The sequence below is a fragment of the Oncorhynchus keta genome, chromosome 35 (genome assembly GCF_023373465.1).
Source record: "Oncorhynchus keta strain PuntledgeMale-10-30-2019 chromosome 35, Oket_V2, whole genome shotgun sequence".
Lineage (NCBI taxonomy): Eukaryota > Metazoa > Chordata > Actinopteri > Salmoniformes > Salmonidae > Oncorhynchus > Oncorhynchus keta.
Window position 1 is genome coordinate 71769543 of NC_068455.1, and position 25259 is coordinate 71794801.

Genomic DNA, 25259 nt, shown 5'->3' on the forward strand with positions numbered 1-25259 from the left:
CTTCTGGGAGTAAAGTACAGAGTTCATTCATTCTTCTGGGAGTAAAGTACAGAGTTCATTCATTCTTCTAGGAGTAAAGTACAGAGTTCATTCATTCTTCTGGGAGTAAAGTACAGAGTTCATTCATTCTTCTAGGAGTAAAGTACAGAGTTCATTCATTCTTCTGGGAGTAAAGTACAGAGTTCATTCATTCTTCTGGGAGTAAAGTACAGAGTTCATTCATTCTTCTAGGAGTAAAGTACAGAGTTCATTCATTCTTCTGGGAGTAAAGTACAGAGTTCATTCATTCTTCTAGGAGTAAAGTACAGAGTTCATTCATTCTTCTGGGAGTAAAGTACAGAGTTCATTCATTCTTCTGGGAGTAAAGTACAGAGTTCATTCATTCTTCTAGGAGTAAAGTACAGAGTTCATTCATTCTTCTGGGAGTAAAGTACAGAGTTCGTTCATTCTTCTGGGAGTAAAGTACAGAGTTCGTTCATTCTTCTGGGAGTAAAGTACAGAGTTCGTTCATTCTTCTAGGAGTAAAGTACAGAGTTCGTTCATTCTTCTAGGAGTAAAGTACAGAGTTCATTCATTCTTCTAGGAGTAAAGTACAGAGTTCGTTCATTCTTCATAAAGTACAGAGTTCATTCATTCTTCTGGGAGTAAAGTACAGAGTTCGTTCATTCTTCTAGGAGTAAAGTACAGAGTTCGTTCATTCTTCTAGGAGTAAAGTACAGAGTTCATTCATTCTTCTAGGAGTAAAGTACAGAGTTCGTTCATTCTTCTAGGAGTAAAGTACAGAGTTCGTTCATTCTTCTAGGAGTAAAGTACAGAGTTCATTCATTCTTCTGGGAGTAAAGTACAGAGTTCATTCATTCTTCTGGGAGTAAAGTACAGAGTTCATTCATTCTTCTAGGAGTAAAGTACAGAGTTCGTTCATTCTTCTAGGAGTAAAGTACAGAGTTCATTCATTCTTCTGGGAGTAAAGTACAGAGTTCGTTCATTCTTCTGGGAGTAAAGTACAGAGTTCGTTCATTCTTCTGGGAGTAAAGTACAGAGTTCGTTCATTCTTCTGGGAGTAAAGTACATAGTTCATTCATTCTTCTGGGAGTAAAGTACAGAGTTCATTCATTCTTCTGGGAGTAAAGTACAGAGTTCGTTCATTCTTCTGGGAGTAAAGTACATAGTTCATTCATTCTTCTGGGAGTAAAGTACAGAGTTCGTTCATTCTTCTGGGAGTAAAGTACAGAGTTCATTCATTCTTCTGGGAGTAAAGTAGAGAGTTTGTTCATTCTTCTGGGAGTAAAGTACAGAGTTCATTCATTCTTCTAGGAGTAAAGTACAGAGTCCCGTCATTCTTCTAGGAGTAAAGTACAGAGTTCATTCATTCTTCTAGGAGTAAAGTACAGAGTCCCGGTATTCTTCTAGGAGTAAAGTACAGAGTTCAATCATTCTTCTAAGAGTAAAGAGGTCAATCATTCTTCTAAGAGTAAAGAGGTCAATCATTCTTCTAGGAGTAAAGAGGTCAATCATTCTTCTAAGAGTAAAGTACAGAGTTCAATCATCATTCTAGGAGTAAAGTACAGAGTTCAATCATCATTCTAGGAGTAAAGTACAGAGTTCAATCATCATTCTAGGAGTAAAGTACAGAGTTCAATCATTCTTCTAGGTGTAAAGTACAGAGTTCAATCATTCTTCTAATAGTAAAGTATAAGTTCAATGAGAAATGTATGTTCTCTTTATTGCAGATCCACTTTTAGTTATAATAATATTCAGACATCTTGTTTAATAATGATGATATGTGTTTGGGTGGGGGTTTCACGTGACAAGATGAGAAGGTTTTGGTGAGAGAGACTTTCAAGCAGCAAAATGAAAATCATTAATACATAACACCACGTGTAAAAATGTCATACTTTAATAATCATTCCAAACATAGCTTTTTCTAAACATACAAAAAAGAAAAAATCTTAGATACAGATAAGTACAGGTTTATTTTCTTCAATAGTCGTGCTTTTTCACTCAGTGTCATTTTTCGTTTTTCATGAGAGATCTTACAACAACGAACGGTTAAAATGCACTTAGCCAAAAAGGAAATTATAGTTTCCATTATATACTGTTGTTTGGATGTTATCCATCCTCCTCGGTTTCAAAGGAGCGAATCTTAACTTTCACTTAAGTCACATTTTCACTTTGTCTCCCATTGACATCAATGCATGACTAAGTGAAAATGTGACTGTAGTGGAAGTTACTAAATGACCCTGAACCATAGTATTAAATGACTGTTGGCCAGCATACACTAGCTAACCAGCCACTACTGTTCGTTTACATGGGAGGCTGTTGAACTGGGAGTTAGTTTCACCATGGCAACACTTCCTGGTGCAACAACCAACACACAGCTACACAAACAGCCACCTAGATACAACAACACCACCCCTACTAGATATGTGCAATCAGAAATCACCTTACATCTGGAGGCCTCAGAAAAATAATCATTACAAAAAAAAATAAAAAAAATAAACATGGACTAAAGTCTAAGTCAACCATATACAGTAAAACAACACCTTGCACATTCTTTTTAAAAACAAAGTCCCAGATGGCGCCCTATTCCCTATATAGTGCACTACTTTTAACCAGAGCTCCATAGGATTCCTTATTGGCCCTAGTCAAAAGTAGTGCACTAGTTAAGGAATAGGGTGTAATTTGGGACGAATCCCAGAAACAAAAAGGTGTTTATATATACTGCAATGCTACCACTGGTTTTAAATGCTTCTCCGTTGAATCGATATAGAGCCTGTTAAAGAGACAATGCTAGGCGGGTTTTGAGGAAGACACTGGACAGTGCTGGTGAGATGGACACGGTAACACAAACACACACACACACGAGCATGAGCACACACACACAGACACACACACACAGCTGTTGGGGGTGGGGTGGGGGTTATTAGGGGTCTACTTCGAGTTCAATCACAGTTGCCATAGTAACGTACAGTCTCAACATCTTAACTTGACACAATGTACAAAGAGAACTTTACAGAAGCAGTTAACACAAAATGAACATAATGACGACGTCAAAACAACAAAGAGGTGGAAGGAGGGAAGGAAGGGCGCGGAGCAATGTCATTAAGGAACATAAAAAGATATCACCTGTGTTTCTTCTTAACCCTACAAATCGCATTTCGAAACTGGAAAGGAAAACGCATGACTTAATAATCATCATTATCGTCACCAGCATAATAAAACACAAAAAAACACAACTCAGGCGATCTACTCGTCATCCTCCTCCTCATCCTCCTCCTCCTCGTCTTCCTCATCGTCGTCATCATCATCGTCGTCCATATTACTCTTCGTCATGGGCTTTGGGGCCATTGCCATGCTCGGAACTACCACCTTGCCCTTACCGGACTTATAGTCAGCAACGTCCTGGGGGGGAGAGGGAGGGAGAGAGAGAGAGAGTCAAATGTGTTATTCAACTGGCTGGGACAACATTGGGTGTTGTCCGGGCTACACTGGCTAATCAACAGTGGTGGATATTGGTGTCCAATTTGAGCTTCTCACTTGGGGTCAGGTGACAGAAACACACTGGATTCTATTTAATTTGATTGGTTGATTGGTTGGTAGATGTTTTGATCGGTAGCGATGTTGTCAGGTTGTCAGGGGGTGGCAACTGTGTAACTGTAAAGGTGTAATGTAACCAAGATATCAATATAAAGATACTGGTAATTGTCTTTGGTGTAATGTACAAACACAATCAATGTCTTTGTGTGTATGTGGTACAATACAATCAATAGTTTAAATGTTACAATTACACAGGTAAGTTGTCTTTGTCTTTGTGTATGTGGTACAATACAATACACAGGTAAGTTAGTTTACCTTCTGGTAATTGTCTTTGTGTGTATGTGGTACAATACAATACACAGGTAAGTTAGTTTACCTTCTGGTATTTGTCTTTGAGTTTGTTGGCCTTGATCAGGTAGGGCTGTTTGGTGGCATCAGTCAGGTTGTTCCATTGCTCCCCCAGTTTCTTGGCCACGTCCCCGATGCCCAGGCTGGGGTGCTGGGCCTTGATCTTGGGCCGGTGGTCCGCACAGAAGATGAAGAAACCAGAGCTGTGGAGAAATTATTATTTGATTTATTATTGTGATTTTTTTTACTTCATTTTAGTGTGTCGTAATGTCTGATGTGTGTATTGATATACTTACTGAAAACCAAAACATGAGTGAAGGAGTCTGTGTCTGTGTGTCTGTGTGTCTGTCTGTGACTCCATCCATGTATGTGTGTGCCAATCTGTGTGTGTGATACGTACGAGGGCCTCTTTGGTGCGTTGGGGTCCTTCTTCCTTCCCTTCTTGCCTCCAGGGGCGAAGTGCATCATCTCGTTGTCGTAACGCACCTTATCCTGCTTCGCCATGTCGTCAAACTTCCCCTTCTCCTTACCAGACATCGTCTGGGGGGAAAAAATCACAACATTTACACCACTTAAAACATTCCCAGCAATATACTTTGAAAGGATGGACACATGGGCAGTGTTCATTTGGTACCATACAGAAAAAAACGGATTCAAACAGAGAGGTCTATTGAAGGTCGCCTAATTGTCATTTAATATAAGAAGCCAGCATGATATGTGGTCTTGTTGCGCCACCTGCAGTACGGAACATGTAACCACACCTTAGTCAACAAATAACTTGCCGTTCTTGATTTGTAAGCTTTAGGCTACCACCCGGTTTGTCCTTTAGGGGAACAATAGATTTGGGAGCAAAAGATTGATTGAATTTAATTTTGGTAAAACTCAATTAAATGAACTTGACCTCTGTCCCAATAACCATTTGTGTGGGCTGCGTAGTGTGATGTATTGGCCAGGCAACAACACTACATGGCATGCCAGTTAATAATCTCAATCTCATCATCCTCATTATCTCATCTCTAGAACTGTGAAATAAGATGTGAAAAAAAAAATGTTTGCATAAAAAACATGTTATGTCACCAATCAATGAATCAACGTCATCGTGATAACTAACTAAAAATAGTTATTAATTGTCCTTCAGGGACCAATAAAGTATCTATTCATCCATCCATTCCTCACCTTCCATCTTCCGGAGCACTTCTTGGAGAACTCAGCGAAGTTGACAGGTATCTCAGGAGTCTTCTTCTTGTGCTCCTCACGGCAGGTCTGAACGAAGTAGGCGTAGGAGGACATCTTGCCTTTGGGCTTCCCTGGAGTGCCTTTAGCCATCCTGGTCACTGGGCGGGGCCTAGCTGTGGTCTGGAACTCGTTGATTGGTTAATTGGTTGATTGGGTCAGTATCTGGTGAGAGTGGAGAGAAGATGAAAATGGGTTCATTCAATGTTGTGGTTTGATTTTCTTCTGGGAAAGTGAACCTGTATACTATTTTTTTTTCAGGTGATGCAAGTACCAAAACACATTGACCATGGAATGTTCATTTCAATGAATATTTCAATAAACACTTGATGACATTTGTGAATGGAGAGTCAAACACAATTCATGTTGGAGACTAACTGTGGTTTTTATTGACAAATTAATTCAGACATAATGTGATTACACAACACCCAGCAGGTTCATTTAACATCTTTGACCACTGGTGATGGTCAACTTCACATTAATGGCAAACCACCTTGATGACACAGTGCTTTGGTCCAAAGACCATTCAAGCCACTTGACAACCCTCTCATGAATTCATGACATCTCATGAATTATGTTGTTGTTTTCTAAATTGCTTGTCTTTTTTTGTGTTGCTTTAAAGAGCTTTGAGATTATTTATATAATGAAAAGTACTATAAAAGTTTAATAAATTATGATTATTATGGTAGGTGGTGGAACCATAGAAGGGAACAAGGGAATTAGAATTTAGAAGGAGTTCTAGAATAAGAATCAGTTTTAGAATTATAATGAATTCCAATTAGCTCTAGAATAAGAATTGGTTGGAATGCATTTGCATTCTGGAGGTGTGATACGGGAGAAGATGTGGAATTGGCCAAGGAGTCTTAGAATGGAGAAAAATTGAGAATTAAGGAAATGTGGCTAGGAGACTATGTGCTGTTGTAATGTCTGTTTTTACTATGTAATTACAATGGAGTGTAAGGTTTTTATTTTCATTTCTCAAAAATACTTTAAATGATTTAACTAGGCTATTTGAGAAATGTCATTCTTGGGAATGTGAATTGATATTTATATATAAATTCAATTTTGGAAAATAATCTAATTCTAATCTAGATTTAATAACTAGGCTATTTGAGAAATGTCATTCTTGGGAATATGAATTGATACTTAGATATAAATTCAAATTTGGAAAATAATCGAATTCTAATCTACAAAGTAAATGAGCATTTTTACAAAACACCTCCCATTAGAATCTCAATCAAATAAGAAAGCCCCCACCATATTCTCCCCTCGCCACCGCCCATCTCCTTGTCATTAGCCATTTTCTGCCTTTTATTTTCATATTTTTTAGCTCTCTAAACTTTACCCCATTGCATCCAACGCAACGCGAACTTTACTTTCTTCATACCAGCTATAGTATAGGGAGCGCTCCGACTAGTTACTATGTTGCGATAGAATGAGACGCTTCAACTACACATACAGAGAAAAATAGAGAGGTCATCAACGCGAATTATTCATCTTCCATTTTGTGAAATGCGTCCTCATGAGAGAAACTCCTGTTTATTTTCCACCTTCTTGCCTATTTCAATCTTACTTTGCCAGAAATGTTATTACTTTTTCGGTTTTTAATTCCCCGCTCCGTACGGTAGCTCAGTCCCAGTTCATAGCGCCTAGTATTGGGTAGTGTGGCTGCTATACAGGCGAGGAGAGTGCTGTTCTTCACTGGAGCTCCCATTGAATAAAATGGCTTCTGTAGAGCGAGGGGAAGGCTTACGCGGCTGACTATGTAACAAAGCGATACACACCCCCCTCCGGTTCCAAGAGCTATAACGACTAAATGTGACTGCTAATTAAAAACAAAACAACGTAGTCAGATAAAACAAATACCGTTCTTTTTATTCGGGTTAATATATTAAAACTGTCATTTCGTATTTCGTGACATTTCACTGTTTTCTGAAGTTATACCCCTGACTGTCGCTTGGTGCATTGCTCTCGGTAACAAAGACAGTGCGCCAGCCATCCTGCTGCAATCGAGAAGTTGCGAAAATGAATAAAAAGGGGAAAATAAAAATACTTTAATGCAGAAAGTTAGAGATAAACATTTCGAATGGAAAACGAAAAAGTGCAGTATTTTTCGTCCGTAGATAATTTGTTTTTCTCCAACAATTCCCCGTCCCTTCTCTGCGTTAGCGCTGCCTTTCCTCAATGGTTTAAATCGCCAGCCATTTTACTACATGGTGAGAGCAATCATTTGACTAAGGGCGATAACAAATCTCAAAAACAGCTTTTCGACGATGACATTAACATTTTCTTTACATTGTTGAATAGAGATAAAAGAGTTCAGCGGAAAACAAACGTTTATTCTGAAAATGTATGATTATTTATGTAGATGAAATCGAAATCGGGTCGCAATAGAAGAACAGTGTTATTCGTAGACAGGCTATAGCCAGCCATATTCACAGTGTTACACACAGCAGCGATGCGTGTGAGGAATACAAGCCTCAGAAAATTACAGTTTAATAACTTTTGGTTACTTTAAAAATCATGAAAAAACAGAGTCCACGAGACAACAGTGACATGTTCATTTTTTTTATGATAAATGACCGTGTAAACAATATTAAAATAGATCAAGGCCATTTGCAGCAGATTTCTGTCAATATCACAATAAATCACACATTATGGGGGAAAAAATTATCAAACACTATTTGCCTGCAAAATGAATAACATCTCAGCACATTTAAACCACAATTGCACTAAAATACCACAGAAAGACTTAACAATAACATAATCTCAATTCAAATTATTAAAATAACCATGTTATTTAACACAAGTCAATGTTATAAATTATTCAAATGCTGGAGGTAAAAAATAATGCAATGTTATTATTGTTATAACAAGTAACGTACCTGTATTGTTAAGCAGCAGTCAAGTCAGTCTGGATTCTGGAATCCTACAGTCTCGCCTTTCTCCTGTCTTCTCTATCCATATGTAGACAGCCTCGCGCTAGCTCAATACGAGAACGGCCTGATTGGCTAGCGGCCGGGTCGGTTCAAAACAGCCTCCCAAACTGCTGATTGGACGCTGCTCTACACACTTTACGGGTTTCTCGTTGGTGATTGGTCGACAAGGGGAGGCCTTGTCATACCCACGCCTTTGAAAAAGAGCCGCTGAGAAAAGTTTCAGAGTAGTATGAAGAGAAATTCATTGGGTGAGGAAGGTTGGCTGTGTGTGCAGTAGTACATATGGGTACGGTATATATGCTAACATATAAAGGTTCAATTGGAGGTGTTTTTAGAAGGTATGAAACAGCTTTTTCTCTCAGGTGAAAGGTTAAAATAGGACACGAGGCTACAGATACAGATCTGTGGACACCTGTCAAGTCATTGGACTTATAAGGGATGGATATTCCTAATAAAATAATTAATTTAACTACAGTTTTGTATTCTACCTTATATGTAGTGAGAAAATGTATAGTGTATTAGAGTTGGTAGGCTTACAAATGATTTCAATAATCACTGTTGGATAATTGCCCGGTTGTAATCATTTAATAAACTTGAGTTAGATGGTGCCTATATATATTTCTCATTAATTTGTGACTGAAACTTGCAGATCTTCAGAACAGAATGTGCTCTTTTGAGGAAAATGGGTAGAATAACTTTTGAGTGAACTATCCCTTGAATGGAGGGGTCCTTCAGATCCAGTCCTTAAGCTCAACAGTGTATGTTGATTTCAGATCCAGTCCTTAAGCTCAACAGTGTATGTTGATTTCAGATCCAGTCCTTAAGCTCAACAGTGTATGTTGATTTCAGATCCAGTCCTTAAGCTCAACAGTGTATGTTGATTTCAGATCCAGTCCTTAAGCTCAACAGTGTATGTTGATTTCACATCCAGTCCTTAAGCTCAACAGTGTATGTTGATTTCAGATCCAGTCCTTAAGCTCAACAGTGTATGTTGATTTCAGATCCAGTCCTTAAGCTCAACAGTGTATGTTGATTTCAGATCCAGTCCTTAAGCTCAACAGTGTATGTTGATTTCACATCCAGTCCTTAAGCTCAACAGTGTATGTTGATTTCAGATCCAGTCCTTAAGCTCAACAGTGTATGTTGATTTCAGATCCAGTCCTTAAGCTCAACAGTGTATGTTGATTTCAGATCCAGTCCTTAAGCTCAACAGTGTATGTTGATTTCAGATCCAGTCCTTAAGCTCAACAGTGTATGTTGATTTCAGATCCAGTCCTTAAGCTCAACAGTGTATGTTGATTTCAGATCCAGTCCTTAAACTCAACAGTGTATGTTGATTGTCATACTTTAGAATGGACTATCCCTTTAAAGGAGGGGTTCATAGGCTGTAGTAGTGTTTGTGGATTTTTATCCTTGACATTTAATCAGAGATTGATTTCAACATGGCAACCAGTGTTTAGACTATCAAACCAATCAATGACATTAATTGATCGTTAATAAGTCCTGGGATGATATGAAAACCAAGCAGAACAACAGCCCTCAAGGCCTGGAGTTGTTTCTCTTTTTTAATATCTTTTAGAAATGTGTTTTAACATATAGTGAGGAGAACAAGTATTTGATACACTGCCGAATTTGCAGGTTTTCCTACTTACAAAGCATGTAGAGGTCTGTAATTTTTTATCATAGGTACACTTCAACGATAAGAAATGGAATCTAAAACAAAAATCCAGAAAATCACATTGTATGATTTTTAAGTCATTCATTAGCATTTTATTGCATGTATTTGATCACCTACCAACCAGTAAGAATTCCGGCTCTCACAGACCTGTTAGTTTTTCTTTAAGAAGCCCTCCTGTTCTCCACTCATTACCTGTATTAACTGCACCTGTTTGGACTCGTTACCTGTATAAAAGGCACCTGTCAACACACTCAATCAAACAGACTCCAACTACTCCACAATAGCCAAGACCAGAGGGCTGTGTAAGGACATCAGGGATAAAATTGTAGACCTGCACAAGGCTGGGATGGGCTACAGGACAATAGGCAAGCAGCTTGGTGAGAACAACTGTTGGCGCAATTATTAGAAAATGGAAGAAGTTCAAAATGACGGTCAATCACCCTCGGTCTGGGGCTCCATGCAAGATCTCACCTCGTGGGGCATCAATGATCATGAGGAAGGTGAGGGATCAGCCCAGAACTACACGGCAGGACTTGGTCAATGACCTGAAGAGAGCTGGGACCACAGTCTCAAAGAAAACCATTAGTAACACACAACGCCATCATGGATTAAAATCCTGCAGCGCACGCAAGGTCCCCCTACTCAAGCCAGCGCATGTCCAGGCCCATCTGAAGTTTGCCAATGACCATCTGGATGATCCAGAGGACGAATGGGAGAAGGTCATGTGGTCTGATGAGCCAAAATTGAGCTTTTTGGTCTAAACTCCACTCGCCGTGTTTGGAGGAAGAAGAAGGATGAGTACAACACCAAGAACACCATCCCAACCGTGAAGCATGGAGGTGGAAACATCATTCTTTGGGGATGCTTTTCTGCAAAGGGGACAGGACGACTGCACCGTATTGAGGGGAGGATGGATGGGGCCATGTATTGCGAGATCATGGCCAACAACCTCCTTCCCTCAGTAAGAGCATCGAAGATGGGTCGTGGCTGGGTTTTCCAGCATGACAAAGACCCGAAACAAACAGCCAGGGCAACTAAGGAGTGGCTCCGTAAGAAGCATCTCAAGGTCCTGGAGGGGCCTAGCCAGTCTCCAGACCTGAACCCAATAGAAAATCTTTGGAGGGAGCTGAAAGTCCGTATTGCCCAGCGACAGCCCGAAACCTGAAGAATCTGGAGAAGGTCTGTATGGAGGAGTGGGCCAAAATCCCTGCTGCGGTGTGTGCAAACCTGGTCAAGAACTGCAGAAAACGTATGATCTCTGTAATTGCAAACAAAGGTTTCTGTACCAAATATTAAGTTCTGCTTTTCTGATGTATCAAATACTTATGTCATGCAATAAAATGCAAATTAATTACTTAAAAATCATACAATGTGATTTTCTGGATTTTTGTTTTAGATTCCGCCTCTCACAGTTGAAGTGTACCTATGATCAAATTTACAGACCTCTACATGCTTTGTAAGTAGGAAAACCTGCAAAACCAGCAGTGTATCAAATACTTGTTTTCCCCACTGTATATCTTTTTCTATTATACATGTTTGCTTGTTTCAGGACAAAACAATTATCCAGTTATTCTGAAGCCAAACTGAAAGCAAGATGACTGACATGATTATCAAGATGTTGACCAATTGTTCCCTTGTTCACTTGTGCCAATAGTGCAGCAGAACCAGCCCATGGCCTCTCAGAGCAGGGCTCTGGGTATACACGTGGAGCCATCACCATGTTGTTAGAGCTGAATATCCTCAGTATAGAGGCCTGTGCTGAACATCCTCAGTATTGAGTCCTGTGCTGAACATCCTCAGTATAGAGTCCTGTGCTGAACATCCTCAGTATAGAGTCCTGTGCTGAACATCCTCAGTATAGAGGCCTGTGCTGAACATCCTAAGTATAGAGTCCTGTGCTGAACATCCTCAGTATAGAGGCCTGTGCTGAACATCCTCAGTATAGAGTCCTGTGCTGAACATCCTCAGTATAGAGGCCTGTGCTGAACATCCTCAGTATAGAGGCCTGTGCTGAACATCCTCAGTATAGAGGCCTGTGCTGAACATCCTCAGTATAGAGGCCTGTGCTGAACATCCTCTGTATAGAGGCCTGTGCTGAACATCCTCTGTATAGAGGCCTGTGCTGAACATCCTCTGTATAGAGGCCTGTGCTGAACATCCTCAGTATAGAGGCCTGTGCTGAACATCCTCAGTATAGAGGCCTGTGCTGAACATCCTCTGTATAGAGGCCTGTGCTGAACATCCTCTGTATAGAGGCCTGTGCTGAACATCCTCAGTATAGAGGCCTGTGCTGAACATCCTCAGTATAGAGGCCTGTGCTGAACATCCTCAGTATAGAGGCCTGTGCTGAACATCCTCTGTATAGAGGCCTGTGCTGAAAATCCTCTGTATAGAGGCCTGTGCTGAACATCCTCTGTATAGAGGCCTGTGCTGAACATCCTCAGTATAGAGGCCTGTGCTGAACATCCTCAGTATAGAGGCCTGTGCTGAACATCCTAAGTATAGAGGCCTGTTGGGATGTAGCCTACTGGGTTTTTACACCTCACCTGAATACGTCTAGACTCTTTCTACTTGTTTTAAAGGCACCATGTTACTTCCATTTTCATTGGTCCTGTTAATGCTAATGAAGAATAAATACATAAATACAAATAGGTCGTAGGTAACTGATAAGACACATTTGTTATTTTGTGCCAAATTATTGCATTGGAGTTAATAGAAAGGTATTTAAAATGTTGCCAATATACAGTACCAGTCAAAAGTTTGGACACACCTACTCATTCCAGGGTTTTTCTTTATTTGTACTATTTCTTTATTTGTACAATTTTCCAAAATGTAGTAGAATAATAGTGAAGACATCAAAACTATGAAAGAACACATATGGAATCATGTAGTAACCAAAGAAGTGCAGCTGAAAAACATCCCCACACTATGATGTTGCCACCACCATGCTTCACCGTAGGGAGGGTGCCAGGTGTCCTCCAGACGTGACGCTTGGCATTCAGGCCAAAGAGTTCAATCTTGGTTTCATCAGACCATAGAATCTTGTTTCTCATGGTCTGAGAGTCTTTAGGTGCCTTTTGGCAAACTCAGGGTGGGCTGTCATGTGCCTTTTAGTAAGGAGTGGCTTCCGTCTGGACACTCTACCATAAAGGCCTGTTTGGTGATGGTTGTCCTTCTGGAAGGTTCTCCCATCTCCACAGAGGAAATCTAGAGCTCTGTCAGAGTGACCATCAGGTTCTTGGTCATCTCTCTGACCAAGGCCCTTCTCCCACAATTGCTCAGGGTAGAGTTTTGGTGGATCCAAACTTCTTCCATTTAAGAATGATGGAGACCACTGTGTTCTTGGGGACCTTCAATGCTGCATTTTTGGTACCCTTCCCCAGATCTGTGCCTCGACACAATCCTGTCTCGGAGCTCTACGGACAATTTCTTCAACCTCATTGCTTGTTTTTTTGCTCTGACATGCACTGTCAACTGTGGGACCTTAAATAGATAGGCGTGTGCCTTTCCAAATCATGTCCAATCAATTGAATTTACCACAGGTGGACTCCATTCAAGTTGTCGACACATCTCAAGGATGATCAATGGAAACAGGATGCACCTGAGCTCAATTTTGAGTCTCATAGTAAAGGGTCTGAATACTTACAGTACCAGTCAAAAGTTTGGACAAACCTACTCATTCAAGATTTTTTCTTTATTTGTACTATTTTCTACATTATAGAATAATAGTTAAAACATCAAACATATGAAATAATAAATAACACATATGGAATCATGCCGTAAGCACAAAAATCAAAATATATTTTATATTTGAGATTCTCCGAAGTAGCCACCCGTTGCCTTGATGACAGCCTTGCACACTCTTGGCATTCTCTCAACCAGCTTCATGAGGTAGTCACTCGGGAATGCATTTCAATTAACAGGTTTGCCTTGTTAATTCTTCTTCTGTAGCTCAGTTGGTAGAGCATGGCGCTTGTAACGCCAGGGTAGTGGGTTCGATCCCCGGGACCACCCATACGTAGAATGTATGCACACATGACTGTAAGTCGCTTTGGATAAAAGCGTCTGCTAAATGGCATATATTATTATTATTATATTATTAAAAGTTCATTTGTGGACTTTCTTTCCTTCTTATTGTGTTTGAACCAGTCAGTTGAGTTGTGACAAGGTAGGGGTTGTATACAGAAGATTTGGTAAAATACTTTGTCGATATTATGGCAAGAACAGCTCAAATAAGCAAAGAGAAACGACAATCCATTATTACTTTAAGACATGAAGGTCAGTTTCTTCAAGTGCAGTCCCAAAAACCATCAAGCACTATGATGAAACTGGCTCTCATGAGGACTGCAACAGAAATGGAAGACCCAGACCTCTGCTGCGGAGGATAAGTTCATTAGAGTTACCAGCCTCAGAAATTGCACCCCAAATAAATGCTTCAGAGTGTTTAAGTAACAGACACATCTCAACATCAACTGTTCAAAGGAGACTGCGTGAAAGGATGATTTCCATATGTGTGATTCCCACCGTGAAGCATGGAGGAGGAGGTATAATTCAAGGCCCTTTTAACCAGCATGGCTACCACAGCAGTCTGCAGCTATATGCCATCCCATCTGGTTTACACTTAGTGGGACTATCATTTGTTTTTAAACAGGACAATGACCCAACACACCTCCAGGCTGTATAAGGGCTATTTGATGAAGAAGGAGAGTTTTTTAAAAATGTTTTATTTCACCTTTATTTAACCAGGTAGGCCAGTTGAGAACAAGTTCTCATTTACAACTGCGACCTGAACAAGATAAAGCAAAGCAGTGCGACACAAACAACAAAACAGAGTTACACATGTAATAAACAAACATACAGTCAATAACACAATAGGAAACAAAGGCTATATACAGTGTGTGCAAATGAGGTAGGATAAGGGAGGTAATGCAATAAATAGGCCATAGTGGCAAAATAATTCAAATACAGCAATTAAACACTGGAGTGATAGATGTGCAGAAGATGAATGTGCACGTAGAGATACTGGGGTGCAAAGGAGCAAAAAATTAAAAAACAGTATGGGGATGAGGTAGTTGGATGGGCTATGTACAGGTGCAGTGATCCTGTGAGCTGCTCTGACAGCCGGTGCTTATATTTAGTGAGGGAGATATGAGTCTTCAGCTTCAGTGATTTTTGCAATTCGTTCCAGTCATTTGCAGCAGAGAACTGGAAGGAAAGGCGGTTAAAGTAGGAATTGGCTTGACCAATTGACCACAGAGTGAAGGAAAAGCAGCTAACACTTGCTCAGCATATGTGTGAAATCCTTCAAGACTATTGGAAAAGCATTCCAGGTGAAGCTGGTTGAGAGAATGCCAAGAGTGTGCAAACCTGTCATCAAGGCAGAGGGAGGCTACTTGGAAGAATCTAAAATCTAAAATATATTTTGATTTTTTACACTGTTTTGGTTACTACATGATTCCATATGTGTTATTTCGTAGTTTTAATGTCTTCACTATTATTGTACAATGTAGAAAATAGTAAAAATAAAGAAAAACCCTTGAATGAGTAGATGTGTCCAAACTTTTGACTGGTACTGTATACTGTATCAGGAGAAATAATTATGGCCACATGTCTGATGAAGTGAGTTTGAAACCTTTATGTTAGAAGATATAGTAATGAATGATTAAATGATAGAAGGAAGTGATCAAACAATTGAATTTATCAATTAATTTAATCAATTAGTCAAATCAATGATCAAGCAGAATCATCAGAGACTATTGTGATTTTAGTCTGGGGATTTAATTATGTTTTGAGGTAACAATGTTATGATTGAATTATATTTTGAGGTAGCAATGTTATGATTTAATTATGTGATTTTATAGGCGACAAATACATGGTAGCCTAAATCAAACTAATTCCCCCTGGGAAATGTATAAAGTAGCCTATATTTATTCCATTCTACAGGAGACTAAGGCATATGATTAAGCTGTGAGACAGGGATAGACAGATATCTGTCAGGACTGAATAGACCATTCAGGAAAAGGAGAAAATGCAACCAGACAGTGAGCCAGAAGGCTCCCTTCTTACTCTCTCTTTCTTTCAACAGTTCATTTGAACCCATTATATTGTATGGTATTGTATTCTATTCTCTTCTAGCACATCTACAGTTGAAGTCGGAAGTTTACACACACTTAGGTTGGAGTCATTAAAACTAGTTTTTTAACCACTCCACAAATGTCTTGTTAACAAACTATAGTTTTGGCAAGTCGGTTAGGACATCTACTTTGTGCATGACACAAGTCATTTTTCCAACAATTGTTTACAGACAGATTATTTCACTTAGAATTCACTGTATCACAATTCCAGTGGGTCAGAAGTTTACATACACTAAGTTGACTGTGCCTTCAAACAGCTTGGAAAATTCCCCAAAATTATGTCATGGCTTTAGAAGATTCGGATAGGCTAATTGACATCATTTGAGTCAATTGGAGGTATTTCAAGGCCTACCTTCAAACTCAGTGCCACTTTGCTTGACATCATGGGAAAATCAAAAGAAATCAGCCAAGACCTCAGAAAAAAAATTGTAGACCACCATAAGTCTGGTTCATCCTTGGGAGCAATTTCCAAGCGCCTGAAGGTACCACGTCAATCTGTACAAATAGTAGTATGCAAGTATAAACACCATGGGACCACGCAGCTGTCATATCGCTCAGGAAGGAGACGTGTTCTGTCTCCTAGAGATGAACATACTTTGGTGCGAAAAGTGCAAATCAATCCCAAAACAACAGCAAAGGACCTCGTGAAGATGCTGGAGGAAACATGTACAAAAGTATCTATATCCACAGTAAACAAGTCCTATTTCGACATAACCTGAAAGGCCGCTCAGCAAGGAAGAAGCCACTGCTCCAAAACCGCCATAAAAAAGACAGACTATGGTTTGCAACTCAACTGCACATCGGGACAAAGATCATACTTTCTGGAGAAATGTCCTCTGGTCTGATTAAACAAAAATAGAACTGTTTGGCCATAATGACCATCGTTGTGTTTGGAGGAAAAGAGGAGAGGCTTGCAAGCCGAAGAACACCATCCCAACAGTGAAGCACGGGGGTGGCAGCATCATGTTGTGGGGGTGTTTTTCTGCAGGAGGGACTGGTGCATTTCACACAATAGATGGCATCATGAGGTAGGAAAATGATGTGGAAATATTGAAGCAACATCTCAAAACATCAGTCAGGAAGATAAATCTTGGTTGCAAATGGCTCTTCCAAATGGACAATGACCCCAAGCATACTTCCAAAGTTGTGTCAAAATGGCTTAAGGACAACAAAGTCAAGGTATTGGAGTATCCATCACAAAGCCCTGACCTCAGTCCCATATAAAATGTGTGGGCACAACTGAAAAAGCGTGTGCGAGCGAGGAGGCTTACAAACCTGACTCAGTTACACCAGCTCTGTCAGGAGGAATGGGCCAAAATTCCCTCAACTTATTGTGGAAAGCTTGTGGAAGGCTACCTGAAACGTTTGACCCAAGTTAAACAATTTAAAGTCAATGCTACCAAATATGAATTGAGTGTATGTAAACTTCTGACCCACTGGGAATGTGATGAAAGAAATAAAAGCTGAAATGAATAATTCTCTACTATTATTCTGAAATTTCACATTCTTAAAATAAAGTGGTGATCCCACCTGACCTAAAACAGGGTATTGTTACTAGGATTAGATGTCAGGAATTGTGAAAAACTGAGTTTAAATGTATTTGGCTAAGATGTAAACTTCCGACTTCAACTATATTTCATTCTGATTTCAAGGTTGGTCTAATATGGCTACCTCTTGACTGAATAAGCTACAATAGGTCTGAAGGTCATTATGTCATTATGCATTACGACCTCATATGAACAACAGTCCTCTGAGGTTATCCCCTCCCCATCAACCGACGCCTCTGGCTAAGCAGCTGTAGTCTGTAGCTGTAGGGTAAGTGTAATGGGGTGGCAGGTAGCCTAGCGATTAAGAGCATTGGGACAATAACTGAAAGGTTGCTGGTTTGAATCCACGAGCCATCTAGGTGAAAAAAAATCGGTCTACGTGCCTATGAGCAAGGCACTTGGCCCTAATTGCTCTTGATACCAGCGTCAGCTAAATGACTAAAATGTATATTGAACTTGTACATCATGCATTGTATTACACCCTTTAAAGCCTAGAGGCCAATATGGTAAAACCGTATTATTCATCATAGAGATTATGGAATGGGATATAACTATTAAAATCATCACCATTCTGTCTGCCTGCCTGCCTGTCTGTGTAATAGCTATAGGCTAATGAAAGTTCAGCATCATGAATTGTCTATTAGCCTTCACACCCTCACTAAATCACCATTCTGTCTGTCTGTCTGTCTGTCTGTCTGTCTGTTGTCTGCCTCTGTAAAAACGGAGAGGAACCGCCCTACACCGCCACTGTAATGTGATTCTCGCTGTACCTGCTGCGCCTACCGACCGCTCTCTCGTTTCTCCACAGGCGCACAGCGGCACTACTCTCATTCTCACTGCAGACTTTCCGTTCAGTTGCAGCCAACTGTTCGCCACTGTCGCCGCCAAACAAATATTTTTTAGGTTTAAAATAGGCTTTCAAGCGGCTCAACAATTCGCTACATTGTAGCAAGCAGGCAGCGAGATAAGAAGATACATCGATTTATCGATACAGTGTAACGTTATTGTATCTCTCGCTTCAGAACCAGTCTCGATACAACACCGGAACGACAAATCTCAAACATGAAGAAATTTTCGGCGTGGTCGCTCTTTCTAGTGGTTTCGCTGCTAACTGTGAAAGGTAAGCGTTTTGCCCAACCCCTCTCTCAATTCAATTCAAAGGCCTATCTTTCTCTTTCTTCTTTGTTGCTGTTCACGCCATTGCCGAGTTCATCAGTTTTTTGTTTCCTCGGTCTATTGTGTGTGTTTTAGCGGTATTCCTTTATTCTACACCGAATAACGGTACACTTGCGGCAGCAAGCCGCTGCATCGATTACAATGGATACCTATTACATTACGTCTACATAACACGTCGCGGTAATACATATGTTTTAACTTAACTACCGAACCCAGTCATACCAATAAGTAGCCCACATGTGTCACGTTTGAACCTAGTCATATTGACCAGCCAGTCTGGTTGCGAACTGATCTACCACATGTTCGATTCCACAATTTTAAATGGATCTCTTTCTATCACACATTTAGCCTACTGATGTGAATTCTAATGATACCAGACAAAACTTTATATACAGAAGTGTGGGACAAAAAAAACGTTCTCCGAGAGGCTAATGTCTATGCAGTCTCGTCACATATCAGTGCAGGTAGATTATTTGTACATTTCAACAGACGAGCGATTTTACAGTAGTGACCGCATCCATTTTCATACTTTCGTTCATAGTAGTCCCCCATGGGAATCGAACCCACAACCCTGGCGTCGCAAGTGAGCTGCCCACTGAGCCACACAGGACATCATGGTAGCAGAGATACATCCTATGGCAGAGACAGATATTATAATAGTGATTTGATAAAGGATTGGTGTTATTTTGGGATTATATACATGTATTTAAACGGGTAAAGTAATCTTTGTTTATCACAAATAATCAGCATGAATTAAAGAGATATATGCAAATAAACTAGACTACTCATGATAATTTTCTCAAAATAATTTACAGCCTATGGTTTTAATTTGTTGTGGCTCACTTAGACTATACACATAAGATAGTATGGTTGTGATTGACTGAATGGTGAGATTATGAGGTTTGGTTCAGTGAGTCGAGTCTTTATTTCCTTCTCCTCAAAGGATCACTCCTCCGTTCTCTCTATCATGGCAAGCGCAGGTTCAAACCTCCAGGGTGCCTGTTTCCTTCCTTCCGTCACACACACACACACACACACACACACACACACACACACACACACACACACACACACACACACACACACCGAGCGTGTCATTGTAAGACAATGAGGACATGTTGAGTCCCTATTCTGTTATTCTGTTTTGTTCACAGTATTACTCCTTCAATGACGTGAAAGCATGTTTAAAGTTCAGTCTGTCGGCCCTGACACCCCCCATAGATTAGTGCATACTTGGCAAATTTTAGCTGGAGGGGTTTGGATTTTGAGATGAGGGAATGGAGGAGAGAGTGATGGAAAGGAGGGGGAGGAAAAGAGGGGAGAGAGGGATGAAAGGAGGGGGGGGGAAGATAGGGATGGGAGAGCGATGGAGAGGGATGAAGGAGGGGGAGAGGAAAGGGAGGGGGAGGAAAGGAGGAAAAGGGAAGGGGGAGGAAAGGAGGGGGAAAGGGATGGAAAGGAGGCAGGGAGGAAAAGGGTGAGGGAGGGGAGAAGGAGGAAAGGAGGGGGAGAGGGATAAATAGAGGGGGCAGGGAGGAAAGAAGGGGGAGAGGGAGGAAACATTTGTAGAGAAAAGGAGGGAGAGGGAGGAAAAGGAGGGGAGAGAGGGAGGAAAGAAGGGGGAGAGGGAGGAATAGAGGGGGACAGGGAGGAAAGGGGGAGAGGGAGGAATAGAGGGAGGAATAGAGGGGGACAGGGAGGAAAGAAGGGGGAGAGGGAGGAATAGAGGGGGACAGGGAGGAATAGAGGGGGACAGGGAGGAAAGAAGGGGGAGAGGGAGGAATAGAGGGGGGACAGTGAGGAAAGAAGGGGGACAGGGAGAAATAGAGGGGGGACAGGGAGGAAAGAAGGGGGAGAGGGAGGGAAAATGTGTAGAGAAAAGGAGGGAGAGGGAGGAAAAGGAGGGGGAGAAGGGGGAGAGGTCGATAAACGGAGGGGAGGAGGGAGGAAGAGGGATGAAAGGAGGGGGAGAGGTCGATAAACGGAGGGGAGGAGGGAGGGAGAGGGATGAAAGTAGGGGGAGAAGGGAGGGGGAGAGGGGGATGATAAGGAGGGGGGGTTAAAGGCAGGTAAAGAAGGGAGAGCGAGAGAGAGGAAATGATGGGGAGGGGGAAAGAAGGAGAAAAGGGAGGGGAGAGGGCAGAAAAGGAGGGGGGAGGAGGGGAGAGAGGGATGGTAAAGGAAGGGGGGCAAGGGAGGGAAGAAGAGGGGTGAAGCCTCAGCTGCAGTCTTTTCTTTGGGAAAGGGGATGAGGGGTGTGTGTGTGTGTGTGCAGCGTGCAAGCTTTTGGGTTATATTACACCCTGCCACACCCTTAATGAAGTGTAATGAGATCAGTCCCCAGTCATTGAACAGAGGAATGTGATTATTTATTCTCTTTGATGCACAACAGCTGAGTATCCATGCAGGAGCCCTCTATACAGTCTGTATAGAGATGACTGTTCATATTGGGAATTCAATATTGACATGATGAGTTATATCTAGCTAATTTACACCTTTGGTGTTGAAAGTAATGAGTTAAAAGTAAGATCTATACATGTGGAAAAGGAAAACACCACTCACTGGTGATCAGAAGGCACATGGTTGGTTCTTGGGCCATCATGTGACAGAGAGACAAAGGGCTGTTTCCCCTATATTCTGTAGGGGAGGAAGGAGTGAATATACGTGGGGGCAGGCTGGGTGCATGGAGGCGGGCTGGGTGCATGGGGACGGGCTGGGTGCATGGGGACGGGCTGGGTGCATGGGGACGGGCTGGGTGCATGGGGACGGGCTGGGTGCATGGGGGCGGGCTGGGTGCATGGGGGCGGGCTGGGTGCATGGGGGCGGGCTGGGTGCATAGCAATAGTTATACCAGGTGAAATAAAGCAATAGTAATATCAATAATGAGTGCAAACAGAATATCAATAACTATAGTAATAACATTATAGTGAAGCTTCATTGACCAGGGTGTGGTGGTGGTGGCCCTGGCTGGCCTGCAACACCTTCACAACACAGCCATGTCTCACAGGGGGTTTGGACAGGACAGGTGTGTGTGTGTGTGTGTGTGTGTGTGTGTGTGTGTGTGTGTGTGTGTGTGTGTGTGTGTGTGTGTGTGTGTGTGTGTGTGTGTGTGTGTGTGTGTGTGTGTGTGTGTGTGTGTGTGTGTGTACATGATCTAGCTTGTATGCGCCTGTGAGTGTGTGTGGTAGAAGGAGCTGTGACTAGGGCTGTGGCTGTCATGACATTTCATCAGCTGGTGATTGTCAAGCAGATAACTGTCGGTCTCACGGTAATTAACCGTTAATTAACATAAAGGTTAACCATCTCCTGGCTTCCACACAGCCACTGATGCAAATCTAAATCCATGTAATATAGCCTACACCATCCCAATAAATCCATGTCATATAGCCTACACCATCCCAATAAATACATGTCATATAGCCTACACCATCCCAATAAATCCATGTCATATAGCCTACACCATCCCAATAAATCCATGTCATATAGCCTACACCATCCCAATAAATCCATGTAATATAGCCTACACCATCCCAATAAATCCATTCAATATAGCCTACACCATCCCAATAAATCCATGTAATATAGCCTACACCATCCCAATAAATCCATGTAATATAGCCTACACCATCCCAATAAATCCATTCAATATAGCCTACACCATTCCAATAAATCCATGTCATATAGCCTACACCTTCCCAATAAATCCATGTCATATAGCCTACACCTTCCCAATAAATCCATGTCATATAGCCTACACCATTCCAATAGATACATGTAATATAGCCTACACCATTCCAATCGATACATGTAATATAGCCTACACCATTCCAATCGATACATGTAATATAGCCTACACCATTCCAATCGATACATGTAATATAGCCTACACCATCCCAATAAATCCATGTAATATAGCCTACACCATCCCAATAAATCCATGTCATATAGACTACACCATCCCAATAAATCCATGTCATATAGCCTACACCATCCCAATAAATCCATGTAATATAGCCTACACCATCCCAATAAATCCATGTAATATAGCCTACACCATCCCAATAAATACATGTAATATAGCCTACACCATCCCAATAAATCCATGTCATATAGCCTACACCATTCCAATCGATACATGTAATATAGCCTACACCATTCCAATAAATCCATGTCATATAGCCTACACCTTCCCAATAAATCCATGTAATATAGCCTACACCTTCCCAATATATACATGTAATATAGACTACACCATTCCAATCGATACATGTAATATAGCCTACACCATTCCAATCGATACATGTAATATAGCCTACACCATCCCAATATATACATGTAATATAGCCTACACCATCCCAATAAATACATGTAATATAGCCTACACCATCCCAATAAATCCATGTAATATAGCCTACACCTTCCCAATAAATCCATGTAATATAGCCTACACCATTCCAATCGATACATGTAATATAGCCTACACCATCCCAATAAATCCATGTAATATAGCCTACACCATCCCAATAAATCCATGTCATATAGCCTACACCATTCCAATAAATCCATGTAATATAGCCTACACCATTCCAATAAATACATGTAATATAGCCTACACCATCCCAATAAATCCATGTCATATAGCCTACACCATTCCCAATAAATACATGTAATATAGCCTACACCATCCCAAAATACATGTAATATAGCCTACACCATCCCAATAAATACATGTAATATAGCCTACACCATTCCCAATAAATCCATGTCATATAGCCTACACCATCCCAATAGATACATGTAATATAGCCTACACCATTCCAATAAATCCATGTCATATAGCCTACACCATCCCAATAAATCCATGTCATATAGCCTACACCATCCCAATAAATCCATGTAATATAGCCTACACCATCCCAATAAATACATGTAATATAGCCTACACCATCCCAATAAATCCATGTCATATAGCCTACACCATTCCAATAGATACATGTAATATAGCCTACACCATTCCAATAAATCCATGTCATATAGCCTACACCATTCCCAATAATCCATGTAATATAGCCTACACCATTCCAATAAATCCATGTAATATAGCCTACACCATTCCAATAAATCCGATATAGCCTACACCATCCCAATAAATCCATAGCATATAGCCTACACCATTCCAATCGATACATGTAATATAGCCTACACCATCCCAATATATACATGTAATATAGCCTACACCTTCCCAATAGATACATGTAATATAGCCTACACCTTCCCAATAAATAAATGTAATATAGCCTACACCATCCCAATAAATCCATTATTTATTTTAGACAGGTCTAAAGAAGAATGATAGGAATAAAATGTAGTCTATTTCAGAATAACAGAGTAGCATACTATGAGTGTCCTTATGTTAGGTCCTGATCTGGCTATGCCATATGGCTGTGGGCTACACTAGTTCATTTAGCAGACCAGATTTGCTTAGAATTCCCAAGGCATTATTTTGTGACAAATACAATTGAACAAAGCAGAATAAAATAGAAAGGATATTTCCTCAAACGATTTAAGGGATTGCGCACATGCGGCTATTCTGTGTTGAGCGTTTAACAAAGAAATAGGTACTCCTAAATGCTTAATTTAGAGTTATTAATGTAACTTTAGTTGTTCAATAAATGTTGGATGATATGTTTTGGTGTTTAATACGTTGTAAGGCTGCATGATGTGACTCTAATGATGATTTGAAAAAAGTCGCTTGAAAGGCACGAGCTCTGCTTAGTGTTTTGCGCAGGCTTCACACTTCATCAGTCACTCATTCACAATTTGAGAAGCACTTGATAATGCTTCATATTTCCCAGCGGCACCCCCTTTGTGCAGCCAAAATGCACGTGAAAAGAAATCCACGCCTTTTGCAGCCAGTGGCCATTGTGCCCTTCTCCCTGAGTGCTGCGGGCTCTGAATCGCCTCTTCAAGACTTGCGCTGTTTATGACTTCAAGCCTATCAACTCCCGAGATTAGCCATTTCACATCAGTTACACCAGCCTATCTAGTTAGTGGGGTGCGAGCTAATAGCGTTTCAAACGTTACTCGTTCTGAGACTTGGAGTAGTTGTTCGACTTGCTCTGCATGGGTAACGCTACTTCGAGTGTGGCTGTTGTCGATGTGTTCCTGGTTCGAGCCCAGGTAGGAGCGAGGAGAGGGACGGAAGCTATACTGTTACACTGGCAATACTAAAGTGCCTATAAGAACATCCAATAGTCAAAGGTATATGAAATACAAATCGTATTGAGAGAAATAGTCCTATAATTCCTATAATAACTACAACCTAAAACTTCTTACCTGGGAATATTGAAGACTCAAAAGGAACCACCATCTTTTATATGTTCTCATGTTCTGAGAAAGGAACTTTAAACGTTAGCTTTCTTACATGGCACATATTGCACTTTTACTTCTCCAACACTTTGTTTTTGCATTATTTAAACAAAATTGAACATGTTTCATTATTTATTTGAGGCTAAATTGATTTTATTGAAGTATTATATTAATTTAAAATAAGTGTTTACTCAGTATTGTTGTAATTGTCATTATATTTTTTAAATCGTCGGTATCGTCTTTTTTTGGTCCAATAATCGGTATCGGTGTCGGCGTTGAAAAATCATAATCCGTCGTC

General features: G+C 40.7%; 2 protein-coding genes across 6 annotated transcripts in view; one reads left to right on the plus strand and one right to left on the minus strand.

Moving 5' to 3' along the window:
- Nucleotides 1-1879: 1879 nt before the first annotated feature.
- LOC118379342 (high mobility group protein B3-like) lies at nt 1880-8114 on the minus strand. The gene is made up of 5 exons (XM_035766363.2): nt 8004-8114; nt 5062-5283; nt 4286-4425; nt 3914-4088; nt 1880-3402 (listed from the first exon to the last, which is right to left on the minus strand). The coding sequence occupies exons 2-5, from the start codon at nt 5209-5211 to the stop codon at nt 3247-3249; spliced, it is 621 nt and encodes a 206-aa protein (XP_035622256.1). The 5' UTR covers nt 5212-5283; nt 8004-8114; the 3' UTR covers nt 1880-3246.
- Nucleotides 8115-18156: 10042 nt separating this feature from the next.
- cd99l2 (CD99 molecule-like 2) overlaps nt 18157-25259 on the plus strand; it is a 41004-nt gene continuing 33901 nt past the window's right edge. For all 5 annotated transcript variants that reach the window (XM_052497660.1, XM_052497662.1, XM_052497663.1 and 2 more), the window contains exon 1: nt 18157-18536. In XM_052497660.1, the coding sequence (XP_052353620.1) occupies nt 18479-18536 (58 nt within the window). In that variant the 5' untranslated portion in view covers nt 18157-18478. The remainder of the gene's footprint in view (nt 18537-25259) is intronic.